This window comes from Zingiber officinale, chromosome 7B (assembly GCF_018446385.1).
Source record: "Zingiber officinale cultivar Zhangliang chromosome 7B, Zo_v1.1, whole genome shotgun sequence".
NCBI classification, from domain to species: domain Eukaryota; kingdom Viridiplantae; phylum Streptophyta; class Magnoliopsida; order Zingiberales; family Zingiberaceae; genus Zingiber; species Zingiber officinale.
In genome coordinates, this window is record NC_055999.1 from 11956361 (window position 1) to 11968460 (window position 12100).

The 12100-nt window shown below is 36.0% G+C and overlaps 1 protein-coding gene across 1 annotated transcript; it reads right to left on the reverse strand.

The window, feature by feature from the left end:
• Positions 1-5757: 5757 nt before the first annotated feature.
• LOC122005317 (chorion class B protein M3A5-like) lies at positions 5758-9427 on the reverse strand. The gene is made up of 3 exons (XM_042560317.1): positions 9098-9427; positions 7120-7288; positions 5758-6026 (listed from the first exon to the last, which is right to left on the reverse strand). The coding sequence occupies exons 1-3, from the start codon at positions 9282-9284 to the stop codon at positions 5936-5938; spliced, it is 447 nt and encodes a 148-aa protein (XP_042416251.1). The 5' UTR covers positions 9285-9427; the 3' UTR covers positions 5758-5935.
• Positions 9428-12100: the final 2673 nt, after the last annotated feature.

The window sequence follows — 12100 nt, forward strand, 5'->3', positions numbered from 1 at the left end:
TAGTATGATGCGGAAATTAAATACTAGTTATACCTCTTCCTTGTATGCTAAAAATCTCGAGATCTTCTGCCGTATCCCTCGCCTCCTCTTGGATGTCGTGTGGGCGACGATCCTCCAAGACGAACACCACCCGGAAAGCTTCTCCTCCTTCTCTAGAATTCGGCCACCACCACTACAAAAGAGCAAAAGAGAGCAAAGGGAAGAGAGGGAGAGGGGTCGGCCACTTGATGATCTCCAACAATATAATATCAATTGTTCTGTTCTTCAAGGCCTCCCCTCCCCCCCCTTTTATATTAGTTTCCCAACGGAAAATTATGGAAAGAGTTTTATAAAAAATTAGACTCATTCCTATTTCTTTTTTTTTCTTTTTCTTTCCTTTTAATTAATCAATCATAGATTGATTTATTAATTAAACAACTATTTGTTGATGTTTAATTATTTGACCGGCCCCTTGCTTGGGCACCAAGCAAGGTGGCCGACCACTTATTAAAAGGGAAAGAAAGAAAAAAATTTTTATAAAATTTTAAAAGAAGAAAACTTCTAATAAAATTTTACAAACTCTCTCTTTTTTTTCTAATGTGGATATTAAAAGGAAAGTTTTAAAATTTAAAACAAAGTTTTAAAATTTAAAACATCTCTAATAATATTTCTTTTTAAAAGAAAGTTTTATAAATTTTACAACTCTCTTTTAAAACCTTGTGGTCTAATTTAAATTAGGAAAATTTTATAAATTTTTAAAATCTCTCTTTTTACAAATTGTAAATATCTGAAGAAATTTAAAAATTCAAAAACAACCTTCCTAATTTAAATATTGCGGTCGGCCCCCTTGCCCAAGGCAAGGGCCGGTCATTTCTAGAGAATATGTGGCCGGCCATTGCTTGGTCACCAAGCAATGAACCGACCCCTTCTTGGACACCAAGATAGACTTTTCTTTGGATGGACTTGAGGCTTTATTGAGGCTACAACAGGGACATAGAGGAGAAATTGGTTTTGGCCTTCCGATGAGCTTGAGTATCCCGTGCTCGCCCCGAACACACAACTCAAGTTCATCGATAATAACTCATTCCACTAGAGAGTTATTACCGCACTACCACACCAATCCCAAATTACATTATGGGCTCTTTCTTATCATGAGTGTGTTAGTCTCCCTGTGTTTAAGATAACGAATGTCCACTAATTAAGTAAGTTACTAACAACTCACTTAATTAATATCTAGCATCAAGAGTAGTACCACTCAACTTCATTGTCATGTCGGACTAAATCTACCTGCAGGGTTTAACATGACAATCCTTATGAGCTCCTCTTGGGGACATTCTCAACCTAGATAACTAGGACACAAATTCCTTCTATAATCAACAACACACACTATAAGTAATATCATTTCCCAACTTATCGAGCATATTGATTTATCGAGCTAAACCTCACCCTTTGATAAATCAAAGAAATAAATATTAAATATATGTGCTTGTTATTATATTAGGATTAAGAGCACACACTTCCATACTAACTAAAGTCTAGTTCTTTTACTAAGTCAGTACAAAAAGAACTTACCTAAATGGTCCTACTCAATACACTTAAAGTGTATCAGTGTAATTTTTTAGTCAAGATAAACTAATACTTAATTATACTACGTCTATTCTGATGGTTTGTTCCTTTCCATTTTAGTCGTGAGCAACTGTTTATAATTTATAGAGAACCGATAACATGATCTTCTAAGTGTGACTCCACACTCCATGTTATCTACTATATAAATTAATTGAACAATTACATTTAACAAATAAATGTGAACATTTGACCAATGTGATTCTTTATTTCAAAATAAATGTGTACAAAAGCTAAACTTTTAAGTATACACTCCAACATCCTGTTGGTACTATATGGCGGCTCGTAGACCAAGATATGAAGAATTTTTATTACGGTGAATTTTTTGTAAGTATTTGAATAGAATCATATTTATAGTTAACATGATATTAATTGTCAAAATATATTTATTCCAAAAGAGATATGTTTGGGAGGAGGGCTAAGAGGAAATGTTCAAGAAAATTTGGAACGCTTATTGCTCTAAATTGTACAGAGACATGTTGTACAAGTGGAGGTAGTGGAACACCAAACCATCTGAGATCCCTGATACAGTTTGACAGTTTTGGAGAGCTATTTGGGCTACCCAGCATTAGTAAGACAATTCAGTGATTGCTCTAAGCAATCATAATTCAAAGCCTGCTAGGCCGAGCACCGGATCCACAAAGCATACTACTGGATCTCTACTTTGTGGATCTCATTCTATTATGGAGCATACCTCTGACTTGGTAAGTTTAAAATTAAGTTATATAAATATTTTTTACATATGTTTTGTTATTAGTTTTAGTTTTATTGTATTTGCATTTTCTATACACATGCTGCTGAATTACAGAGACCTCCCACTTGTTAGGAGATATTTAACAAAACTCATAAGAAAAAAGATCATTTGTCATCAGCATTTCTTAGTAACTAATGTAAGATTATTAAATTTTGTGAATTTAATTGTAGATTTTATGTAGAGGTTAATAAAATCATTATTTTGATGTAGGAAGTAATTGTTGGATCGTAAAATTCGATAGGGAGTGAATATCGATCGAGAAATTTTAAACGAGTACGCAGCGGAAAGATAAAAACAAAACAATGCTAACACAAATCAATTTACTTGGTTTGGAGCTTTGGTCGACTCCTACTCCAAGGCCCGCACTCATCGAGTGCTTTCATTGACAATCACTAATAGTTCATAAAAGATTTACAAATTTGAGTACAAGAACTATAAAAAAAATGAACAATACTGAGAATAATAAACAGAACTTGAGCCACAGGTTGTTGGAGAAGAGCGTCACAGGAGCACAGCGCAGTAGAACAGATGTCGTTGTTGTTCTTTGCTTCAGGGCTCACCCTCCTTATATAGGATGCTCCGGGCGCCCGAATCACTTCCGGGCGCCTAGATCGTAACGTAGCCCAACCAACCAGTGATCTCCACGTGTGACGACTGCGTCAGGATAAGATTTACCTTCCGAGCGCCCGGACCACCTTTCTCCAGAATGTCCTTCTTCTGCAAGAAATAGTTAGTCCGAGGCAAAAGTAATAGTTTAAACTACCCTGCAAAACCGAAGTTAGCACAACAAAAGAAGAGTAGTAATTAGATTCCATCTCACCGAGACCGGAATTTAGTCAAGATCTCAACTTAGAGTTCTGAAATAGTTTTAAATTGGATCGGCGCCTAAGTTCCCTAACCGGGAACGCGTCCTTAGTCACTCCCCTCCAGTGACTTACCTTAACTTACCTGTCAAACGTCCGGTTAGCCCGTCGACCCGTCTGGACTTCGTGCTAGCTATCAGGTTAGCCTGTCGACCTAGCTGGACTTCGTGCCAGACATCCGGTCAGCCCGTCAACCAGTCTGGGCTTTGTGCCAGCTATCAGGTCGACCCGTTGACTTAGCTGGACTTCGTGTCAGACATCCGGTCAGTCCGTTGACCAATCTAGGCTTCTCCTGCACACTTAGTTAAAATGTTAGATCACAATGAAACTAACTTAGCGTACTTTGTTATTCATCAAAATCAAAGTTAGACTGTTAGTGTTAACCGCACCAGCAGTAATGTCCACTAGAGTTGCTGAGGTGTCTCAGCCTGGGGCAAAGAGAGAGGAATCACAACCTCTTTCCACCAATGCAGTTAATGACATTTATTATGATGTCGTCAGTGGAAGGAAGAAGACCTCTCTCTGTAGGCTTGGCTCTCAGGTCAAAGTTATCTATGAGCGAGTGATGGTCTAGGGATCATAGGTCGTCTTAGTTCCTCCTCCTCATCTAGCGAGGTACGAGAATTACGGGAGAAAATCAAGACTTGAGGACTCGATTATCGTCATTAGAGGAGACAATGGTTGGAAGGAACACAAAGATACAAGAGATGCAACAGGGACAGGTTGAGACTGATGCTATAGTTCATTATATACAAGCAATTGCTACGATATTTTTTTTTTCGGATTCTCAGATGTACCACTTGTATCGTTTGGAGTCCTAGGACACCCAGGATCTTGACCATTCTCCTACAAGTAGATTATTTTGAGGTATATTATCGTTTATCTTAACTTTTAATTTTAGTAAAAAATAATGCTATTTTTTTAAATAATTATATACATATATGATTGTATTATACATTTCTATGATCATTTTTGGATTTTGCTTATTTTTATCTCGAAGATGCAAGTATGTATTTTTTAAAAAAATATTTGCTAGCTTTTGTTTATCAGTTTAAGTAGTTATATCTTTTATATTTTAACATCACTTTTTCTATTCATAACTAATCTAAATCAAATTTTATGTCGGACTAGAGATGACTTTATTTATTTTGATACAGATGCATTGTATTTGATGACTTTATCGTCTTCCTTATTTTGATTATAGATGCATTGTATTTGATGACTTTATCGTCTTCCTTATTTTGATTATGATGACAAAAACTTTATGTTATATTGGATGATCAATTATGGATTTTGTTTATTAGATTTGAACTTGTGTTTATATTTATTATTATGTATGTATTGCACATTTTAGTTCATATGAATTATTGGAATGTAATTTGTGATGTCTAGTGACTTTGTTATGTTATAATTTGTGATGTGTAATGAGTTTGTTATGAGTTTTGTTGTGATGTATTATGAGTTTATTGTGAAAATCATCATTTGCGATGATGATGATTATTATAGTATTTTAGGTTTGAATATAAGTAGGAAAAATAAAAATAAAAAAAATAAAAAAGGAAATAGGCAGTTGTGTGTAGGCTATATTAGCAATGGATTATTTAATCCGTCATAAATAGCGACGGATATTTTAAATATTCATCGCAGATAGCGATGGATAATTTAAATATTTATCGTTAAGTGTAGACAATCGACACTTTCCATATCGAACGTCGATACTTTCCTTGCTTTGCAATTAGTGACGAATAGTTATTTTCCGTCACTAATAGTGTCAAAATATTAAAATATATGTCGCTATAGTTCAACGGAAATTCCATTCCGTTCGGCTATCAGCAACATATATTAAAAATACCCATCGCTATATTTAGATACGGATATTAAATATCCGTCGTTAATCTTTGCGACTGATATTTTAATATCCATCGCTTGGTTATAAGCAACTGATATCTAAACGATGGTATTTATTCCATCGGTAATGCGTCACAATTCACCTTAGCGATGGAATAGCAACAAAAATATTCCATCGCTGTTTGCTGCAATTTTTGTAGTGTTAGCTCTTAAAATGCACGAAACATGAATAGATTAACATGAAAATGTTCATGTTTGATATTCTAATTGTTTCAGATGTTAAATTCAAGCATTCTACTACGTTTATATGTTATGAGTGAACTTTTTATAATACGATATGGTTGTTTATGATAGGAGATGAAGAATTGTTAAAGGTAAACACGTACGAGGATGAGAGGTGCTTTCTTTGAGAGTTTTTCATAATGAAGAATTCTTTTGATGATTTTGTTACCATAGGAAGTTAATCCTACTGAAGCTTTAATTGCTAGGGGCTAACTATTTCTGAGAGCTTTCTGAAAAGGTTTAACTCACATATAGTTTGATGTAATGCAGTAGGTCTCAGTGCTCAATCATCTAAAGTTAATTAAGACAACTCCACATTCGTCTAGTGCTAAGTGCTATTGAAATAGCTAGTGGCTTAAGTAGTCGCATCTTAAGAGCGACAGAAACATGCATCTTAACATCACATCATTAAACCTAAAATTAGTGAAGAACACTAAACAATCGATATATCAGGACAATGCATATTCCCACACAAATTAAACCATCTATATCTAAGCAAGTAAAGAAATTTGTTTCTTCATGTTCAACTTCATTTTTCAATCTCTCCTTAAGTAGCTTGAAAGTTCAGAAATTTGTTTCTTGTCCTTCACCTCCATTTTTCGATCTCTTTCGAAGTAGCTTGAACTAGCCTTTTGGCATTGAATACAACCTCATCGACTAAAGCACCAATTTGATGACTGAAAACCAATCCAAGAAAAGAAATGAACATCATAAGAGTGCAGCATATTAATAAAAGAGCTATGATATTCATCTAGAAAATTCTTAAGGATAGACACATAAATGATGGGACCCATCATTTCACTTTTTGTGGGTCCCATCATTTATGTGTCTATCCTTAAGAATTTTCTAGATGAATATCATTTCTCTTAATTAAAAACCATGGATATCTATAACTATTGATGGAAATATCAACAATGCTAATAAAGTTTACTCTTGCAAGAACTATAAAAATGAAAGCATTGTAATAATCAAAACAAATATTAAGATGCACAGTGGACAAGGTTACATTGACTAACCTTCCATGTCCTATAAATTGACTGGAATCATGCAATAGACTGCATCTAGGCTCATGGGGTTAGTGACAGGAACAGACATATAAGTCATATTCAATGTTTAATCTTAAGACTAAAGCATGTATGATGCACTACTACATAGTAGGAAGGCCCCAAATATATGGCGAACTTTATCCCAACTCTTAACTGGTTTCACACATAATCTATTAACCATACCTTTATTCTATTTTATGCCCCAGACTCCAATTATAAGAGAGACTTGCTAAAGCACCAAACTCTGTTTTGTCTTAATTTTTGTTGTTTTGATTAACTCTTTTTGTTTGTCTACATCTCACTTCTCGTTGTGCCTAAAAGATAGAAGGTTATAATGTTACCACATTCATGCTATGCAATCTTGTGGATCCCTTCAATATGAAGTGATATCAACCTAAAACAATATTAGACTACATAAAAGAAACAAAAATTAATAAAAGCAACAAGGAAACCAAGAGAAACGGTACCATCTTTCAATGTCTTCAGCTATGAGAATATATAGATCCAAAAAAAATTAGTTGAACAAAGTCCATAAAGATTTTTGTTTTAACAAAATGTGTAACAATAAAGAAACGTTATATTTAACAGGAATACAAATTAACCCACTAAACTTGAGCGTATAATTGCATAAAAAAATAAAGCAAACAAAGACGGAACACTAGCCATGGAAAAAATGTGTATATTTGGATAGAAGTCAATTTATTTTCATTAAAAAAATGCTTACTTAGATGCCACATTTCTTTGGAATAGCTTGCCCACATTTGTGTATTTTCCATTCTCATCAAATGCAACTCCTTTTCCCACTCCATAGCCAAAACCTAGACCTATTCCACATCCAACACCAGCTCCAACGCCGAAATGTAGGCCAGGCATTCCTATCCCTAATCCCGCACCTGTCTCGAAGCGTTCACGAGGGTAAAACAACAATACAGAAACAGATTGATGAAAGTAGCAATTTAATTGCTTAAAGTGCAGATACAACTTGCATAAATCTTTATTTATAAGAATAGAAACTCATCAATTCTATAGAGTAATTCCTGATGTCAAGAAAATCACCTGGCTCTTAAATTTTATTTTAGCAAAGAAAAAAAAAAAAGGAGCAACCTGGAATACATTGTTGCAGCCTATTCACTAAAAATCTACAACAAAATTCACTAACCAAGAAATGGAAAAGGTCCTAATCTGAAGAAAGAAAAAAAAAATCTCAAAACAATGTTTCAGTTTATTTTGTTCATAAATACTTTATGCATCTCAACACAGTGGATGCAGTTGAGATCATATATTTTCAGATCTATCTTAAAACTAAAGGGTTTTGATGCCATGATGCTAGTACTGAGTCATGAGCTCGTTTTTCTAGGGTGTGGGAAGATTGATGCTGTTATTTATTTACTTGTTGTTTGCATTGCTGTGTCTATAGATTGACACGTTCATAACATTGAATATTTTTATTGAAATTCTACTGCTAATCTGTAATTATTTTCCGCATTGTCTATCCAGCTGGACTTTAGAAAATTTATTTGACTTGTTAAACCTCATCATTTAATATTATTAAATTCTAATGAGGGAACCTTGTTATTCTCACTTGTCTAATATACATCCATCATTCACTTGACAACTTTCTAGTTAACTAGAATTTTATGATTTTTGGATAGTAAGAAGTCACCTATTGAGGCACCTGCTAGTTTCAATAGTAGTGATTATGATTTTACCTTGCTAACCCAAGTGGGAATCTGAACCAAGGAAATCCTTGCCATTTGAATGTGGGATGAGGGCGGAAGGAGGAAAATGGGTAAATCATTTGATTTCTGACTGACTTTCAGCCCTCAACATGCTAGATTATACTGAGTGATGGTGCAAAATAGTATTATATTGATCCATCGGATCCTCGGGATTGACATTGGGCCAGAATTTTAAAAGCTGGATGTATCCAACATATCAATCCAAAAAGAGATTGCCGCAAACAAGTAGAAAATAAATGTATTGGTTTGCCAACATTGAAAGGAAAAGAGTAGTGAGGCATGATGCAAGTAATCCCATCAACTCGTCTAGATATCATGACATGGAAACGCAGAAGTATCATGGTTAGAACAATGAGAGTGAAAAAGAAAACAACAATGGAAGACGAAGATCGTTAGCATGAAAGATACCTTGCTAGCTAGTACCCAACCGCACAATCTGAGGTTGAAGGCTCAACAGTTACACTATATCTACAAAATCTCACTAGTTAAAGCAATAAGTAAAATAACGACATTGGCATGTTAATCAATGTCCATAATCAGACAAGATTATGATAGCTCAGATGATTAAGTGGATCTACTAAGTCTATTAAACAGTCAAGGGCAATCAAGTATCTAGGCCCAAATTTAGTAAAACTAAACATATCAAGAATAAAGGTCAAAGTAAGACCACAATCATCAACTAAGCAAGTTAGCCCAGTAGGACTAGTAGAGCATTCAAATTTGTACAGTCGATACTAACAAGAGATGCTAGAGCAGCCTCAAACCTAACGTGCTGGCAATGCTCAGTCATATTCGAAACAGGAAATCAGAAAAATCTATACAAGATTAACAATAAGAATGTCCAAAGCCCTCAATAGGAATACAAAATTACACACGCAAGAAAAAATTTAAAAAAAATTAAAAAAAATCAAGACCCCGAATGAAAGATTTTTCCCAGATCAGAAAGATCGAAGATGTACGAACCTCCAAAAAGACCGAAACCAACGCCGACGCCGCAGCCAGCGCCAACTCCAAGACCAGGGCCGATCTTCCCGAGATCCTGGGTTTTGAGGACGGGGAGCCTCCACGCGAGCCCTTTCACCGCTTTCACCGCCTCGTTAGAACGACTCGCCAGCTCCGATCTCTTCCCCTCCGCTTGTCCCTTCGCCATCCCTGACCGTCCTCGATCAGCAGAGTAGAATGGCAAGGGAAGGCGAGGCTTCGTCGTGGTAGGTTTAAGCCTGGAAGGGCGTCAGAGTCTTGGCGTGTCTGTCCATCTTTGATAGGAAACGGACGACAAGATGCCCACAGGTAATCCGCTCAGTGAAACAACTTTTTTAATTTATTGTTTATTAAAAAAATAATGAAAAAAAAATTAAAAGGACATATTTTTTTTAAAAAAAATATTATCAAAGATATTTTATTTTACCCGAGGTATAACCGAACCCGTCACTACGGGTTAGATTTATAAAAATAGGTAAAAATCAAATTTTGATGAAGTCGACGACAAATACCATTTTACGTAATGATTTATCTCTCTGTAAAATAATTATGGAGCCAACCGTATGATACAAGGTTAACGTATGTATTTTTTTCAAAAAAAATATATTTTATTTCTTATTAATATAATTTCATTTTATTTTTATTTTTAACATGGTTATGCATACCTTTTCAATTATGCTATATATAAATAAAGTATAGTAATAATTATAACTAACACTTGCTGCTGGACACTTCAATTCTAATAATAGTTATAATTATTTTTTTAATAACAGTTATAACACAACTATTAGGGCATCCATATTTTTTTCTATAATATTTTTAAATTTTAAAATAAATTAATTATTTTAATAAATCTAGATAATTATTTTTTACTAATACATTACATTAGCTATCTTAAAATTTTCATTATGTTAATTTTTTTTATTATTTTCTTCTCTCTATTTCACATTTTTTTATTATTTTTTTCACTCTAATGTACTTTTCATTACCCAATCTATTTTTTTTCTCTCTTCTAAATTAAATAATATTTTAATATTTAAGAAATAAATTTTATTTTCTAAATTTAGAGAAATATTATTCATGAAATCTAAATTTAGGGAATTAATAGAATAATTGATGTAAAAAAAAATTACATAAAATATAAAATTTAAGATAAATTCTGTATTTAAGGGAGCAAATGTGAATGCTCTTACAACATAGATTCTTTATCTATCAGTACTAGTAAACATTATATTATTGTAGCACTCTGACTCTAATTAACACTAATAATATTGTATTATAGTAATTATAATTTATAACTTTTATAATATAGATCATTGGTCAATACTAATCAACATAAGTCAACTCTGGGAATGAAAAGTGTTGGTGCAACCTTAGGTCAAGGTTGACTTGGTTGACCCGACTCAAGTTGACCTGACTCGAGGTATATTTTGATGTTTGACAAAAAATAGAGAAGTTGTATTTTGATGTTTGACGAGGATAGAAAAGTTGTATTCTGATGTTTGACAGAATACAAACTTGAGAGATTGTGGGTGCAATCTTTGATCAAGGTTGACCTGGTTGACCCGAGGTGAGTCGACCTGATTCGGGAAATCCTAATGAGTGAAGCCAGGTGAAAGTCCTGGTGAGTGAAGCCAGGCAAGGGAAAGTCCTGGTGAGTGAAGCCAGGCAGTTGGAAAGTTCTGGTGAGTGAAGCCAGACAAGGGAAATCCAGATAGGTCAAGGTTGACCAGACATCTGGTGAAAAGTCCAAGCAGGGAGCTTGGCACGAGAAAAGTCCAAGTATGGAGACTTGGCACGGAAAAGTCCAAGCAGGGAGCTTGGCACGGGAAAAGTCCAAGTATGGAGACTTGGCACGAAAAAGTCCAAGTATGGAAACTTGGCATGGGAAGTCGGAGAGGGCTTGGGAGCTCGTTCTCCGAACTGTGGTCAGAGAGGGCTCGGTAGCTCGTTCTCTGGACCGGATGGAGTCGGAGAGGGCTCGGTAGCTCGTTCTCCGGACTAGGTCAGAGAGGGCTCGGTAGCTCGTTCTCCGGACTAGGTCAGAGAGGGCTCGGTAGCTCGTTCTCAGGACCAGGTAGGGTTTAGGGCTGGGAGCTCTAAACCTGGATCGGTCTGGTGACCGATCCAGTGATACGCTGGTTGACTGATCGGTCTGGTGACCGATCAGTAACCAAACAGTGTGTTTCTGTGAATTACCTGATCGGTCTGGTGACCGATCAGTAATCATACAGAAGCGAAGAAGATCAGGAGAAGAAAGAGGGGGATCGGTCTGTGGACCGATCCACCTGAGTCCTGATCGGTCCACAGACCGATCAGAGAGTTGGGCAACTCTCTGTGAAGCGTGCTGATCGGTCTGGGGACCGATCAGCATAGGTCCTGATCGGTCCCAAGACCGATCAGAGAAGGTCTGGACCGATCAGGGTGGAGCCTGATCGGTCCAGCTCTAGCCGTTGAGTCACAACGGCTAGATTTCTGCTGTGTCTTCTGCCCTCTTCACAGGTTCGCAGGTTCAGGGATATAAAGGGGTCGAGTGCCTCTACAGTAGAGGAACGGGCCTCTCTTTTCTTTCTGATCTTACTGCAATCAGAGCTTTGCTGAGCTCTCATTTTCCTGAAGCTTTGTGGAAGCTTCCTTCGGCTGGTTCCTGCTGTTGTAGGTGTTTCGTGAAGTTGCTCCTTCATCCAGTCGACAAGAAGGCAAGCTGTGTTTTTTACATTCTTACTACCTTTGTATTGTACTGTATCTTTGTACTCCTATCTTGCTATTGCAAGAAGTTTGTGGCGAGGTTTCTCCACCCAGAAGGAGTTTCTATTAGCCGATTTTTCGGGGTCTCATCCACCGACGGATTGATAGGCTTCGTCCACCTTACGGACACGCCGAGGAGTAGGAGTATTATCTCCGAACCTCGTTACATCATCGTGTTTGAGGTTTGATCTTCTCCACTTTCGTTTCTACATTGTATTTCCGCTGCGCTAACCTAAA